The 16,360-nt window shown below is 44.5% G+C and overlaps 1 protein-coding gene across 1 annotated transcript; it reads right to left on the bottom strand.

The window, feature by feature from the left end:
• Nucleotides 1–14,540: 14,540 nt before the first annotated feature.
• LOC128113857 (annexin-2 receptor-like) lies at nucleotides 14,541–15,095 on the bottom strand. The gene has a single exon (XM_052743777.1). It carries the CDS (start codon nucleotides 15,093–15,095, stop codon nucleotides 14,541–14,543), a length of 555 nt encoding a protein of 184 aa, XP_052599737.1.
• Between the last annotated feature and the right edge of the window lie 1,265 nt (nucleotides 15,096–16,360).

Below are 16,360 nucleotides of genomic sequence, written 5' to 3'. Positions count from 1 at the left end.
CGATTCAGTCTGGGTGCCCAATGCTGGCCTCACCCTTGCTGTCCTGGAGTGAAGGCCTAGAATCTGCAGTCAGTTCCCCTCTTCTCAATACAGTGCTGGCATTACCCGTCTGCACCTCACACCCAGCTCTGCTCTGTAAATGGCACTGGGCTAAGGACTTCTCTGGCAGACTTACCATCTGGCTGTGCTATCTACCAACTGTTGGTGCCAGACAGACTGTTATGGCCGTGTCTCAAGACCCACAAGCATGACGACCACAGAGCCTATATCCGATGCAAAACACACAGGGGTTTACTGATAACAAACAAGCCTGGGCTTGGTCCAGTCCAACACACTGGCTAGCCAGGTGAAGGAGGACGGCCCTGAGCTCTCCGGGTGAGGGGTTTTTAAAGGGAAAAATCACAAACAGGGTGGTACAAGCCTTTGCATCATATGATTGGGTGAGGATGTATAACCTTTGAATTTACCTGATGGTGGTTACAGTTATCATTTTGTGGCAGGTCAGACTATGTCCTTGAGCTGCCATGGGGCCTGGCTGGCCTTGTATGTTCATGTTGACTCATGCACATAGCTCTAAGATGGTTAGGGGTCCCAGACAGTAAACATCTGAACCTTGAACAGTCAGAGTATGTGCAGAAAGGAAGCTACTGCAAGGACTATGTCTTTTGTTCACGGCCCTCCCACAAACTGTTGGCTTAAGTCTCAGGAAACTGAAATTAAGGCCTGATCTCTGAGAGAAGACTGAGCAGACTCTTCTGGCATCTACTTGGTCCTTTCAAGACCACACTAGACACATGCCCCAAGACAGAGGTCTGGGCATACTGCTGTGGACACCAGGCTGGGGGCCCTGTTCAGGTGTGTGCTAAAGTAAAAACCTTCCTAATGCTTTCACAGGGTCATTCTCTGGAAATTCAACCAGCTGATGTTTTGCTTCCAGGACAAAAGGTAGGCGCCAAGCTGTCAGTATTGCTCTGTACTCGGCAAGAATCAGTTGCCCAGGCATACCTGTCACCCATGATAATTCTAACATCCAGGTAGCAAGGCAGAGGTCATGGCTGAAGGTTTTCCCTGGTCAAGACATCAACATGCTGAGGCTCTGTGGCTGTTCCTCCTCCATCAATGGAGCAGAGCTCTAATTCAGTTCTAGGCACCAACACAATCACAGTAGGGGGAGGTGAACAGCTACAGTGCTGTAAATCTCTGTCTCCCGCAGTTTCTCTGTTTCAGTTTTTCTGTATTACAAAGTTCAGGACAGCGGTGCTTTCTTAGGAGCTCGGGTATGATGAGGCATAGTTTGCTGCAGCAGCTGCCTCTGCCTTTCAATAGTCTACCCAGCGACAAGCAGGCAGATCATGTTATCATTTGACAAGTCCTTGTTTGCCAAACGTCTCTTTCTTCCACCCGAAAATTTAGAGAAAACGGTTTCAGATGTACTATTGCTAAACACTGAAAGCAAACGCTGCCCGGGAAATGGAAACGATGACTCAATCAGCAGCTGAGAAACGAAACTGAAGGCGGATTAGGGCAGAGCAGAAGTAGAAGCATCTAGAAAGTTCAGCACTGAGGGTGGAGATGGGGTGGGTTACTAACCAAGGGTCTGTACTGGCAGGCCAGCACCTGGGTTGCCACCTAAGGAAGTGCGGGGGCGGAGAGGGGGCCAGGGGGAGGCAGGCGGGATGATCAGGAATCTGGGATCGAGTTCCTCCACGTCCTATTGGCCAGCGTACCGCTGAAAACACACAGAGAAGTGGAGAAACAGCCACGCTGATAACCTGCTGGTTGTGCTGGGGTCCAGAGGACCCCTTTCACCAGAAAACCGCTTTCCTTCAGAAAAGAGAAAATGCATCCACTAGGCTAAGAAAACTGAAAACCTCTCAGGCACAGCCCAGGAGCCCCCAGGGGCCATTTGCACACAGGTGTCTTCACCCTGAGAACCGGCTGCCCTGCCGCTGCCTAGTTGCACCACCCGCTGCCCGGAACCCAGGGCCTTTGTGCAGCTGGGAGCCAGGAGCCTTTGATCTCCAGCCCAGAGGAATGTCACTTCCAGACTGAAGCCATCCTTAGCCGGGAAAACAGAAATGGGACAGTGGGACCAGCAGCAGTTCAGGGAGCACAATCCTGGTACTTCCTTAGCTTGACTCAGGTCTACTTCTGTCTCAGCAACCACACTCCACGTCCATCCCGACCTGGAGGTCTCTGGTGACCCACAGGCCAGGCTGTTCCAGTCCTTCCTTGAACACCAACCTGGGTGGCTCACCCCCCAGCAGGACACTGGCACTGAACTTTCAAATGGGAACTGCGCAGACTCTTTTTAAATGCCAACAGAATCTCATCTCATAGGAGACCCAGTTTCTGACTCAGGAGCCTGATCCTTGTAGAAACTAAGCAATTTTTGTGTACATATTGAATGCTAGTCTCAGGTAAGTGTGGAAGACACCCCTCCGGTTGAAGTTTTAAATTTTATAGACTTTTAGGAGACATAGTTAAACTTTTGGTTCTGTCCTTACTTTTGTTCCTCTTTGGGAGAGTCCTTTACCTTAAGACACATTTCCAGTAAAAAAAAAATGGTTTTCATTTTAAAGTGATTTTGAAGCTCAATTTCCAAAATATATGTTTTGTAATTATAACTTCTAGATTCTCAGTGGACAGTTTTGCCCCCTTTTACTTTTTCCAGTTTTACAAACTATAGGAAGCATTACATTTTGGTTAAGATAGCTCTATATCTGTACAAGCAGAGGAACCTGATTAAAGGCCTAGTGTGTGAGGCATTCAGAAACTGCTTTCCTTCAAATATGGACACCGCATTCAAAAGACCAACTCCCGAGAAACGGACTTGTTATTAGAAGAATGGCCTATAATGAAAAGACAGACTTTCTAGGAAGAGGACAGCACTTCATTTAAAAGATGAACATTTATTCAAAGGGCCAAATCTTGGTGAACACACTGTCTTTTAAGAGTGCCCAGCATTTATTTAAAGAGCTGGCTTTAGTTAAAAGACTGAGTCGGAATTAAAAAAGATTGTTTTTTTATTTTTATCGTTTGAGAAAGTGTCTCTTTACATAACCCTGGATGTCCTGGAACTAACTATATAGACCAGGCTGCTCCGAACTCCCACAGATCCTCCTGCCTCTGCTTCCAGGTTGCTTAGATTAAAACTGTGTGCCATCAAGTTTGGCTAAAAAAAGGTTGGCTTTGAAAATATTTGTATTTTTTAATTAGAATTTAATTGCTTTATTTCCCTGTCTTTCTCTCTTCCCCCATCCCCTTCTATGTATCCCTGTGGTAATGTCCTCTTTTTCTGATTTGCCACATATACGTGTTATTATTGTGTGTACACATGTGTGTTTGTGTGTGTATACATGTGTGGTTATGTGTGTTTTCCTAAATATATAAACACAATCTGATTAATCTTCATAATGTCACTTGTATATATAAGCTTTCAAGGCTGAATGTTGCCATTTGCTGGGACTGAGTCTGTTGCCATTATCATAATAAAAAGAAAATTTAACATAAAGGTATTTATTTTTATGACATGAATTATCATATAGAAATCTATCCCAATCCAAAATACTTGATGCTTGTTGCCTCCTTAGTCTAAAAGGAGGTACGATGTACAGAGTGCTCATTAGAACTAAGAGAGGTATTCTTTTTTTTTTCATTTTTCTTTATTAAGAAATTTTCTACTCACTCCACATGCTATCCACAGACACCCCTCCTCCATCCTCTCACCTCCCAACCCTCTTTCCCAAGCCACCCCACATCCCTACATCCCCCAAATCGAGGTCTCCCATGGGGAGTCAGCAGAGCCCAGCACACTGAGCCTAGGCAGGTCCAAGCCCCTTCCCACTGCACCAGGCTGTGCAAGGTGTCACACCACAGACACTGGATTCCAGAAGCCTGCGCACAGACCAGGGACAGATCCCAATCTCCCTGCCTGGGTGCCCCTCAAACAGTTCGAGCCAAACAACCGTTGTCTTCCATGTCCAGAGGGCCTAGTCCAGTCCCATGGGGGCTCCACAGCCACCAGTCCACAGTTCATGGGCTTCCACTAATGTGGCTGGTCATAAGAGAGATATTCTTTAACCTTAGTTAGAGATTGTCTCCAGCCACATGGTTGTCCACTTCACGATGGGGTCATAAGGCCAGATGGAAGAGGACCGTGTGGTTGCTGTTTAAAATTAAACAATAGTTACAAACACACATACACTAAGTTGCATTCAGCTTTCATTCATAGCCATACAGGGTTAGGGCTGGCTTATATTCACATATATAGAGTTAAATCTACGTCACAGGAGTGTTAACATACATACACATGAATATATGTCCATTTATAAACATTCTGCAATGAAGACTCATCAGCTATTTTTAAAATGAAGAAAATCAACCAGAATTAAAATAATATAGTTAAACCCCAAATATATCTTACAATTTCCCTTCAAATCCAGCATAGTTCACAACCCTTCTGGTCTTCTACCACTTCCCATGTACCTTCAGGCCAGACCTTTAACTCTTTCGGTGTTTGCTCTTCTGGTTCAGCCAGACAAAGACAAAATCCCCTTTTCCCTCTCCTTTCACTATTCTAGTTTTTGCCTTCCCTTGCTTTTCAGACAACATGCAAATTTCCATCAAAGGCCTTTTTCTTGTGGTTTTTTTCCAGCAGTTTAGAACATTGCACAGGTAAGATTTCAAACAAGAATAGAGACATATACATATGCACGGATCATAACAAAAAACTTATATTTGCATTAATATATAAAAGCCTGGATCAATGTCACACATTTCAGATTAGCAGCAGTTTTTCTTAACTTATTCAATAATAATTTTTAATCAATTCTCTTAAATGACGCCAATATTTGTAACCCATTGAACTCAAATGATGAAAATCCATGTATTTTTTCTTTTCCTGTGGAGGCAAAAGCATAATTTTTCCCAAACATAATGCATTTTTAACTTTTATTCTAAAATAAAAGCTTTTCAAAGTATGCAGGCTGGGAATTCAACATTTTTTGTCAAGCAGTATCCGGAGAAGGGTTAAAGTGGAAGCCGCTGGCCAGCAGAAGAGACCTTGAGGTTGTCACTGTGAAGAAGAACTTGGCTTAGGAAGGGAGGGGGAGGAGTTCTACTGACTCCACATGCTATCCACAGACACCCCTCCTCCATCCTCTCACCCCTAAACCCTCTTTCCCAAGCTACCCTGCATCCCCACATCCCCCAAATCGAGGTCTCCCATGGGGAGTCAGCAGGGCCCAGCACATTGAGCCTAGGCAGGTCCAAGCTCCTTCCCACTGCACCAAGGCTGTGCAAGGTGTCACACCACAGGCACCGGATTTTCAGACAACATGTAAATTTTCAGACAACATGCAAATTTCCATCAAATTTGGGCACAGAGTGTGCCCTTGGCCGCCAGTGTTCCTGGAAAAAAAAATTTGTAAACTTCTCTGACTGTAATAATTAACAATTAACCCCAGTACTGGTTTTGGCATTTTTTCAGCTTGTCAATAGGCAGAAAATTCCCTGGCACCATGCCTGTACTGGGGGCCTGAGAGCAAGAATTTACAGAGGAGGCAGCCTTGCCCGGCCTCTCTCCTTCTTCTCCAGGAAAATGAGGGAGATTATTAGACCAAAGCAAACAACACTCAAACAGACAACCAAACACCGGTGCTTCAGTACTGAGACAATGGCCTCACTCCTGGTTAGGGAGTCCCGTCTAACAGATGGCTTCTCTTGCAATACACAAGCCACACCTGGCAGGAGCTACCTGCTGATCTCAGTTCAGTCAGGGGGATGCAGTCCCCTCAAACACATGGAACAGCACAGTAACTTAGTGCCAGGGACCAGCCTCAGCAGTTTCCAGTGTCAGGAAGGGCAGGGATGTCTGGCAGGCACAAGAAAAGCCTCGGACACACGAGTTGGTGCAAGCTGTCGAGTCTTGTCAGATCTGGAGATGTGCATCTTCTCTGCCTTCTGCCGATCAGACTCAACCGCAGGCTTTTATTGTAATAATACAAGGAAACAGGGGATGAGAAAATTCACCACGAGATTGGGTTTTTCACAATAGTTTCACAAGTTCTTTTTGGGAATCAGCAAAGTGTACCCCATGCCCCTTGAATGCACGTAGACGTTCCCGGGCAGAAAGCAAAGCATACCAGCTTATTCTTTCCCAGGTTAATAATATCAGAACATCTGAGGTTATCACCCCAGGGGCCATCTACTTGCCATTTCTCAGAAAGCACAGAAGTACAAACAGTGGTTTAAGGTAGCAGACTGCCAGCTTCCTCTCAGCTTAGGTCCTTCTTCATCACTCTGTAATTCGTCAAGTTGTCTTCTAACTAGTTCTGGGCAACTCTTATCTGTTATCCTATCTCTATGTCACCCCATCTACAGTTTTCTGCCACCAGCCTTCTGGGTTTTTCCCATGACCTACAGAACAGCTTTAACTCCTGCCACTGTCACAATCTCAATATCATTTCTAATTTCACGGAAACCACCGCAGGAGAGAGAAAGGAAATCAGAAAGAGCAAACAGAGGAGGAGGAGGGTCACAAGAACAAGTGACAGTCGGATGGGTGAGAACGTGACATGCGTATGTCATAGAGTGTGCCCTCGGGACACAAGGCTTGTGTTCTCCCTGGCCCACAGAAGGCAGGCTTAGTAGAATATCCGTGGGGCAGACCCAGAGGGGTGGATGTCCTCATCTCGGGTACCTCCAGCACAGATTCCACTGGTAACACCTCAGGATTTTCATATGCAGTCTCCGGCAACATAGTAACAGTCAGAACGCGGACCAAGACAGAGTGCTCACATTTACATTTACCAGCCACAGTGAACAGATCTAAAAGTGAGACATTGGGCTAATGGTTTGTGGTCACTGGTCGGAGGTCTTCTTTTGAAGTAAATTGGTGCTGCCAGGAGCAGATGGGTCTCACCATCATGAAAAGCCTTAGGTTTTTAAATGTAGGTCTTCAAGTTTTTAAAGACCCTCTATATATGTATATATGTTGTATCTATCTATCTATCTATCTATCTATCTATCTATCTATCTATCTATCTATCTAAATATATCTGTTTAACCTTGAAAATGTATCTAATATGACAATTTTAATTATTATAGATGACTATGAACATGCATATTTAGTTATACATTACTTTTTAAAATGTTGCATATGCACAATACCCCAAACAAGAGTAGAAACATACATACAGCATAACAAAAGTTATGTTACATTTGTATCAAAAACCAAAATCCATACTAAAGTAAAATATTTTGAGATTAATAGCTATTTCTTAGATTAATGTAGATTTCATAATCTACCTTTTTTTAAAAGATTTATTTATTAATTTTGTATACAGTGCTCTGTCTGCGTGTATCCCTGCAGGTCAGAAGAGGGCACCAGATCTCATGATGGTTGTGAGCCACCATGTGGTTGCTGGGAATTAAACTCAGGACCTTTGGAAAAGCAGCCAGTGTTCTTAATCTATGAGCCAATCTCCCCAGCCCCATAATATACCCTTTTATCCTGTCTTTTCTACTTCAAGACAATATGCTCTATAGATACATGTACATCAGTGTTTCTTACAGTCCTGTTCACAGCAGCTGAGTGATGGAACCAACCTAGACATCCCATAATGGAGAGATGGACAAAGAAAAGATGTTTTAGCAACACAATAGGATTATTTTCATCCATAGCTAAGAATGAAGCACGTGGTTTGCAGGGAGATGAATGCAACTGGAGATGTTCATACTGAGGGAAAGAAGTCACCCTCGGAATGACGGGTCCTAATGGGATTGGAGAGGCTTGACAAAAAAAAGTTTTATCCTGATTTCCCCCCCGTAAAAGCAAGAAAGATTTAATCCCACAATTAAAAAAAAAAGTTTATCAGAACTTAAAAACACAGTGACCAATAGTACTTGACATTGACTCTGTTTTTTCTAGGCATGGAACCAGTGACAGTGATCACCTGGAAACTAGCTGGAGTTTCCATCTTTGGAGAGCTGCAGAAAAGATCCAGGCATCCCAGATGCGGTGGTCTGCCCACTGTACCATGATTTCAATTGGTAGAGTCTTGACAGGGGGTGTTTTGTCACTTATTTATAAATTCATGGGCACTTTTTTTTTTCAGGGCAGGGTTTCTCTGTGTAGTTGTGGTGCCTTTCTTGTGTCTTGCTCTGTAGACCAGGCTGGCCTCAAACTCATAGAGATCCGCCTGGCTCTGCCTCCCGAGTGCTGGGATTAAAGGCGTGCACCACCACCACCCGGCTTCATTGGCACTTTCATTCATTTATTCACTCCCTTCAAATTCTTTATTTTTGGGGTGATAATGTTGGTTGCATGAGGTGAATTATATTCAACTGTATAGTTTACTCTGAGACCATTCCATCCTCCATGATCCAAAGCCCTCTCCTTTGTGAAACCGCCCCAATCCCATCAGGCCACTTTGCTGTACACAAAGTTTGTACAGCCTCCTTGAAGTCTTCAGGACATACACTATTTCACGTGTCTATCACATGTAGGAGCCCAACACGAGAGTGAACTAAGCAGCCATCTTGGGTCCTTTGTGATTCCACATGAACTGCAATGTTTAAGAGAATTTCCACTGATGTGGAAAGTCAGAATGGACTCCAGATTCAAACCGAGTCACTTGTGGGCCCCCACATTCCACAGACTATGTCTCAGTGGCCAATGCTGGCCTGACCTTGCTCTATTGCATGACTAGCCTGGAATTTCCCACCACTGTCCCTCTTTCTGAATGAAGAGCATTGGGATTACAGGTCTGCACCTCACACTCAGCTCTGCTCTGTAAATAACATTTTAAGCATAAAACAAACTAGACATTTAGCAGGGACAGGAGAGTCAGCTGGAGTGAGTTTTCAGTTTGAAAATGAAGGCATTCAGTAAGGAAGCATGCTTACAGGAAGCAGAAGCCTAGAGGTGCCTCCTGTTCTCTATGGCTCCCTGAGGCCAGCAATTGTGGCGCAGCGGCCATTGGCAGGAGAGCACTGGGCTAAGGACTGTTCCAGGAGACCTAACATCTGGCTGGCTTCCCCACCAAGCTGCCTCTGCATTTTAACAGTCTACCCAGCGATGAGCAGTCAGATATTGCTAAGTATTGACAGGTCCTTATTTGCCAACCCCCTTCCCGTCTCAAAAAGTCAGAGAAAAAGGTTTCAGCTGTCTTTTTTCGAAAAAACTGAGTCAGCGTTTCTAGGAAAAGGAAATGGTGACTCAGTCAGCAGCTGAAGAAAGAAACTGGAGACAGGCCAGGGCTGAGATGTATAAAAGGGTTTGCAGAGGATGGGGCTTCTGTGGATCACTGCAGAACGGACTGAACTGGCAGCCAAGGACTGGGATGCTGTAGGCAAATGAGGCCTACCACTGGCCTGGAAGAACCTGAATTTCAGGACGGAGTTCCTCAGCAGCCCCTCTGCCAAGGCCAGCACCATGCTAAAAACACACTGAGAAGTTGAGAGAGCATCCCTAGGCTCTGATGACCCCTGGCACCTGAAAACTGCTTTCCTTCAGCCAAGGGTAAGTGCAACTGCTAATCTAAGAAAACTGGAAAAATCTTAGGTGGTCATTTGCAGCAGAAATCTGCCCTACCCAGAGGTCCCTGACCTGGCTTTGCTGCCCAGACTTCTCGCTACACAGCTGCCAGAAACCTGGAGCCTTTGGGTACCTGGGGACCAGGAGCCTTTGATCTTCAGTCCTGATGAATGTCATTTCCAGACTGAAGCCATCCTTAGCTAGAAATACAGCAATGGGACTGTGGGACCAACAGCAAGCCAAGAGCAAAATCCTTGTACTCTGTCAGCCTGAATCAGGTCTTTTCTGTCTCAGCAACCACACTCCAGGTGCATCCTGACCTGGAGGTCTCTGGTGCTCCACAGCCCAGGCTCTGCCAGTGTAGATGAAATTCTAAATGGTCTTATTAAATAAGAAACACAGAGCCAAATAGTTAAAAGCCCAGAGATCGAACAGTAGCCAAGAGCTAAGACCACCTTATATTACCACTCGCTGATGTCCTTCCCCAGAGAGAGAGAGAGAGATTCTCCTCTGTGAACTGTCTTTTTATTCCTTCTCATTTTGGGTGCCAGGGGAAGTATGGCAGCGAGTGATAAGATAAGGTGGTCTTAGCTCTTGACTACTGCTCTGATCTCTGGGCTTTTAACTCTTTATTTGGCTCTGTGTTTCTTATTTAATAAGACCATTTAGAATTACATCTACATGCCAGTCTTTCCTTGACCACCAACCTGGGTGGCTCATCACCCAGCAGGGCATTGGCATTGGTTTGCAAAAACCGACTGAGCTTTCAAATGGGAACTAGAGCATAGACTCAGCTTAAATGCCAACAGAATCTCATCTCAGGGTATCCCAGTTTCCGACTCAGGAGCCTGATCCTTGTAGAAACTAAGTAATTCTTGTGGTGTAAATATTGAATACTGGTCTCAGGTAAGTGTTGAAAGACTCACATTTAAGTTTAAATTTTATAAACTTTTTAGTAACGTAGTTAATGATTTGGTGTGCCTTACATTTGTTCCTCTTTGGGAGAGTCCTTTACCTTAGGACAAATTTCCATTGAAAATGATTGTTTTCTACTTTAAAGTGATTTTGAAGCTTCATTACCAAAATATATATGGTTTATAATTATAACTTCTGGCATATCCTTGGATGGTTTTGCCCCCTTTTATTTTTTCCGGTTTTACAAACTTTAGAAAACATTACATTTTGATTAATAAAGCTCTATGTCTGTGCAAGCAGAGGAAACTTATTGAGACCTAGTGCTTGAGGCACTTAGAAACTACTTTCCTTCAATTTATGGACACTACGTTTAAAAGACCAACTCTCATGAAATGAACATTTTATTACAAGAACAGCCTATAACGGAAAGACAGACTTTCTAGGAAGAGGACAGCACTTCATTTAAAGGATGAACATTTACTCAAAGGGTCGACCCTTGGTGAAAAAACACCTCCTTTTAAGAGTGCCCAGCATTTATTTAAAGAGCTGGTTTTAGTTAAAATGCTGAATCTGAATTAAAAAGATTGTGGTTTTATTTTACTGATTGAGACAGTGTCTCTTTACATTGCCCTGGATGTCCTGGAACTAACTATGTAGAACAGGCTGGACTTGAACTCCCATGGATCCTCCTGCCTCTGCCTCCAGATTGCTTGGATTAAAACTGTGCGCCATCAAGCTTGGCTAAAAAGATTGACTTTTAAAATATTTGTATTTCTTTATTAGAATTTGATTGCTTTATTTCCCTGTCTTTCTCTCTTCCCCCTCCCCTTTCTATGTATCCCTATGGTAATCACCTCTTTTTCTGATTTGCCACATATATGTGTTATTATTGTGTGTACACATGTGTGTTTATGTGTGCATACATGTGTGTTTATGTGTGCATACATGTGTGTTTATGTGTGTATACATGTGTGTTTATGTGTGTATACATGTGTGATTGTGTGTATACATGTGTGTTTATGTGTGTATACATGTGTTTATGTGTGTATGCATGTGTGCTTATGTGTGTATACATGTGTGTTTGTGTGTGTATACATGTGTGTTGGCTCACTACTTCTCTAAACCCAAGCATATTGCTAAAACAAAACGTTGAGAGATTCCTCTATCCCATATCAGAAGAGACCTCTGGTGTAGGGCAGAGGAAAACTAATATTTTTATTTAAATCAGGTTGATTATAAATGAGATCTCTTTCCAAAAAAAGAAAGGAGGACAGTATAGATATGATAGGATGGAAGGGTAGATTAATGAAAATACTTTTAAATAGCAACAACTGGATTAGAAATGTTTTACATTGCTATGGATTTTAGTTTATTGATACAAGTTTAAATTTAATTTTTTTTTCAGAACTGAGGACCGAACCCAGGGCCTTGCATTTGCTAGGTAAGCGCTCTACCACTGAGCTAAATCCCTAAACCCTTAATTTTAATTTTGTTATACTGTATATATATTTCTACTCTCATTTGAGGTATTATGTTTATGTAACTCATTTAGATTGTAATGGAAATTAAAAATACAGATTAATAATTAGTCTTCTATGATAGTCAAACTTACAGTCATGTTAAGTTTTCTAGGTATACATAGATATAATTCAATTGGGTAGGTAATCTTCAAACACTTCAAAGACCTACAGAATATGGCCTTTAAAAAATTTTAAAAATTTAGGTTTTCTGGACAGTGAGACATGTCTGCTCCTGGCATCACTGATTTACTTTAGAGAGGAGGATGGGCATCGAAGACACTCTATATGGACTTTATCTTCTTCTTGACAAAAATAGCCATTTTGGGCAAGAAACTGTTCTTGCCTGGACTGCTTGATCAACTGGACATGCAGGACCCATAGGAAGGTGACCACTGAACTTTGCTTGGCAAAATGGTCCTTCAGGTTCCTGCTTTGCAGAGGAAACTGTCAGACATTCTACAGGACACAGAGAAAAGTAAATAAGAGACTCTAGGCCTGTGGGTGGAAGACAGATGCCCCAACTTTACAGAAAAACATTAGGTGACTGACTGTCCAGTCTGCCAGCTGTCTCTGTCCACTCTTGCAAGACTCTTGAAAGTTGCTTGCGTCCTTCTCTCATTTCTCAGGTAATATTATATCCTTCTGAGGTCTTTGTTGTAGTTGAAGATTAGAGAGTTATAATTTCCTTAGTTTTGATAAAAAGATAAGTTAGATATGAAACCGTAGACTAACAAATATAGGATAGATAGGATATCTTCTTTAATTTTGCCAAATACAAATAAACTAGATATTATAAATAGATATTGTAACTATAATTCTTTCTAGATAATAGTTTTGCTATATGTAGTTTTACTATGTTAGAGTTAAAACCTTCCTTTTTGAAAAAAAGGAGAGCCGGGCGGTGGTGGCGCACGCCTTTAATCCCAGCACTTGGGAGGCAGAGCCAGGCGGATCTCTGTGAGTTCAAGGCCAGCCTGGGCTACCGAGTGAGTTCCAGGAAAGGCACAAAGCTACACAGAGAAACCCTGTCTCGAAAAACCAAAAAAAAAAAAAAAAAAAAAAAAAAAAGGAAAAGGGAAGTGCTGGGGATATCTTTCTGTATGCTGTAAATGTCTGTTGCTCTGATTTGTGATAGGAACAAAACAGTCTTATGTATCTGCCAAATCTGGGCTCCACAAATGAGAGACACTGGATATCTGTCATCTGGACACTTGGTCATCCACTTGGTGTGATTCTCTTCAGACGCATGCATCTTTCTGCAGACCAGATGGTGTCATTCTTCTTGGTGAAGGACAATAATCCTTTCATATCTGTTCCCCACACACTCTTCACCCGATCTCTCTTTGCTGGATACTTTCCTTGGTTATATCTCTCAGCTCTTGTAAATAAGGTTACATCATTATTTAAGTATATCTGGGGTATGTGGATTCTCTGCCCTCAAGAACGTTGGGCATGCCAGTGGTATTCAGACATCCATGGAGATAACACAGAGAGAGGTAAAATGCAGACTGAGAACAACGGCAGCAGCATTGATAAAAAAAAAAAAAAAAAAAAAAAAAAACAGGTAAATACACATACAACCCAGAGGCAGCATTATTTGAGTTATAGCACTAACATTGTAATCGAGCATAGAGAACTGTTACAGTGTTACCAGAGTTACAAGGTTAAAACTGTAAAGGCACATAGAAGGGTTACAGTGTTATGGGAGCCATACCATTAAAAAACATAATTCAGGGCAGATTTAGTAATATCTTTAAATACAAAAATGTTCATGCAAAAACATCAGTGAAAAATTGCCTACGAATTTGAAAAAGGTCTGGGATGGGAGGGTTTACAAGGAGGAAAGAGAAGGAAAAAGATTCTAACAAAAATATAAATGTTACTAGAAACTGGATACAGTACCCAGGTACCACACTATGTGTGTTATACCATTAAAAGTCATAAAAACACGGGTGGTGGTGGCACAAGCCTTTAATCCCAGCACTCAGGAGGCAGAGCCAGGCAGATCTCTGTGAGTTCAAGGCCAGCCTGGTCTACAGAGCAAGATCCAGGACATGCATCAAAACTACACAGAGAAACCCTGTCTTGAAAAAAAAAAGTCATAAAAGCAAATAAAAACCTAACAGAGCTTTCATAAATTACAGAGCTGAAAACATCAAATACTCCAGGAGGTACTGACAGCCAAGCCAAATAAATTCCAGTGAATCAAGGAACTGCCTGGAGCTCGGAGGCCAAGTTAAGTAAGGATCTCCATACGGACCATGTCACTTTCTGATACCTACTTCATCAAGGTCCCGTGATCCCACTGTTCCCTCCCAACCGTGGGAAAAGCTGACTGAATAACCAGCGACTTGCCCTGAATTCCAAGGCCAGACTAAAATCAGGAAGCTGTGAAAGAGAAGCCCTCAGGCCAGGGTGGTCCGGAGTCTGATGTGCTGTATGGAAACTCTCCTGGGCATTAGCTCCACAGGAATTGGTGAAGGACAGAGACGAAGGAAGAGGTTAGGTAAGCATCCACTTGGCACAGAGCCCACTCTAAAACGCTGAAAGGCGCCTGCAGCTCGCTAAGGCTCCCAGCTGCCACGTATCGGTATGCAGCAGCCACGTGGCACGCAGCAACTGAACAGGCTAAGAAGGTCCCGCCAGAGGGCGCAAAAAACACGCGGTCTTCTCCTCCGGTCTCCAGTGGTAGGCGGCTGACACTCCCCAGGGCTTCTCCTTTCCGTGGTCTCGGTGTCCGGCGATTCGTGGCCACGGTGGGGCGCTCTGGACCAGGGCCGGTGCTGCTCTGCCTCAGGGACCGGTTCTAGGTCAGAGTCCTCCACTCTTGCAGGGGTCCCTGGGTGCTCGTGTCCCTCGTGGAAGGCCCGCGGGGAGTCAGGCTCGCTGGAAGAGTCGGTCCTCCCGTAGGATCCCGCCAAGTCACCCTGGAGACATTGAAGCGGTTGCTCGAGATCGTCACCTCTGTCGGAGGGGATCGCTCCTAGGACCGGATAGAAAGGAAGAGGCCACGGCCCACGTTCTTCCGAGAAGACGGGAAGCACAAGTTCGGTCTCTGGCGACACAGGGGCGGAATCCCAGGCCTGCTTCACGTGCACGGACCAGAAAGTCGGCTCCATCGCTCCAGCAGCCCTTGCACTGGGATGACAGCAGCCTGTGCACAGTGCCGAGGGCAGATTCTTCTGCAGGCTCTGGCCCTGGGTATTTGTAGTCTTCCAGAGGGACGGGGTCGGATGAATTGGTAAACTTGTCCATCTTAAAACGTCTATTGCCTAGATCTTCGAGCACTTGGTCGTATTCGAGCCCTTGGTCATGTTCGTTTTCCAGCACTTGACCGTCCTCGAGCACTTGGTCGCGTGAAAGCACTGGACGGTGTTTCGAGTGCTTGACCTTCATGGAGCACTTGGACGTGTTTCAGCACTGGACGATGTTCGTGCACTTGGTCGTGTTCGTGTTCGAGCACTTGAACGTCATCCAGCACTTGACCTTCATCGGTCGCGTTGGAGCACGGACGGTGTTTCGAGTGCTTGACCGTCAACGATCAGATCACTTGGTCGTGTTGAAGCACTGGAGGGTGTTTTGAGCACTTGGTCGTGATCGAGCACTTGGTCGTGTTGGAGAACTGGACGGTGTTTCCAGCACTTGGTCGTGATCGAGCACTTGGTCGTGTTGGAGCACTGGACGGTGTTTCGAGCACTTGGTCGTGATCGAGCTCTTGGTCGTGTTGGAGCACTGGACGGTGTTCAGAGCACTTGGTCGTGATCGAGCACTTGGTCGTGTTGGAGCACTGGACGGTGTTTCGAGCACTTGGTCGTGATCGAGCACTTGGTCGTGTTGGAGCACTGGACGGTGTTTCGAGCACTTGGTCGTGATCTAGCTCTTGGTCGTGTTGGAGCACTGGACGGTGTTTCAAGCACTTGGTCGTGATCAAGCTCTTGGTCGTGTTCTTGTTCGAGCACTGGACCGTCATCGAGCATTTGAAATTGTTCGAGCACTTGGTGGTGTTCCAGCACTTGGTCCTGTTCCAGCACTGGACAGCGTTTGAGCACTTGACTGTCATCCGCACAATATCGGTGTCGAGCAACTGGTCGCGTTAGAGAGCTGGACCATGTTCGAGCACTTAAACTTAATCGAGTATTTGGTCATGTTCGAGCACTGGACCGCGCACGAGCCCTGGGCCGTGCTGTACCCGAAAAACGTTGACAAAACGAAACGGAAGCAGAGCCTACGGAGATTCGGTCTCACATACACCGAATTCGTTCGTCCTCTTTCTGGAAGCCGGTGTCCGATGTCTTGGGACACTTGCTCGGTGGAAAACGTGCATCGGTACGAAACCCGTAAGGACAGAAATCGAAGGAATTTCCAGCGTTTAGGAACGACGTCC

Source organism: Peromyscus californicus, unplaced genomic scaffold (assembly GCF_007827085.1).
Source record: "Peromyscus californicus insignis strain IS unplaced genomic scaffold, ASM782708v3 Scaffold_18__1_contigs__length_77618521, whole genome shotgun sequence".
Taxonomy (NCBI): domain Eukaryota; kingdom Metazoa; phylum Chordata; class Mammalia; order Rodentia; family Cricetidae; genus Peromyscus; species Peromyscus californicus.
Note: the sequence above shows the minus strand (reverse complement) of the source record. Positions and strands in the feature narration are given on the sequence as shown.

Excerpts from the sequence above, each read along its gene's own strand:
- LOC128113857 (XM_052743777.1), bottom strand. The coding sequence starts at position 15,095 with ATGGAGCCGACTTTCTGGTCCGTGCACGTGAAGCAGGCCTGGGATTCC.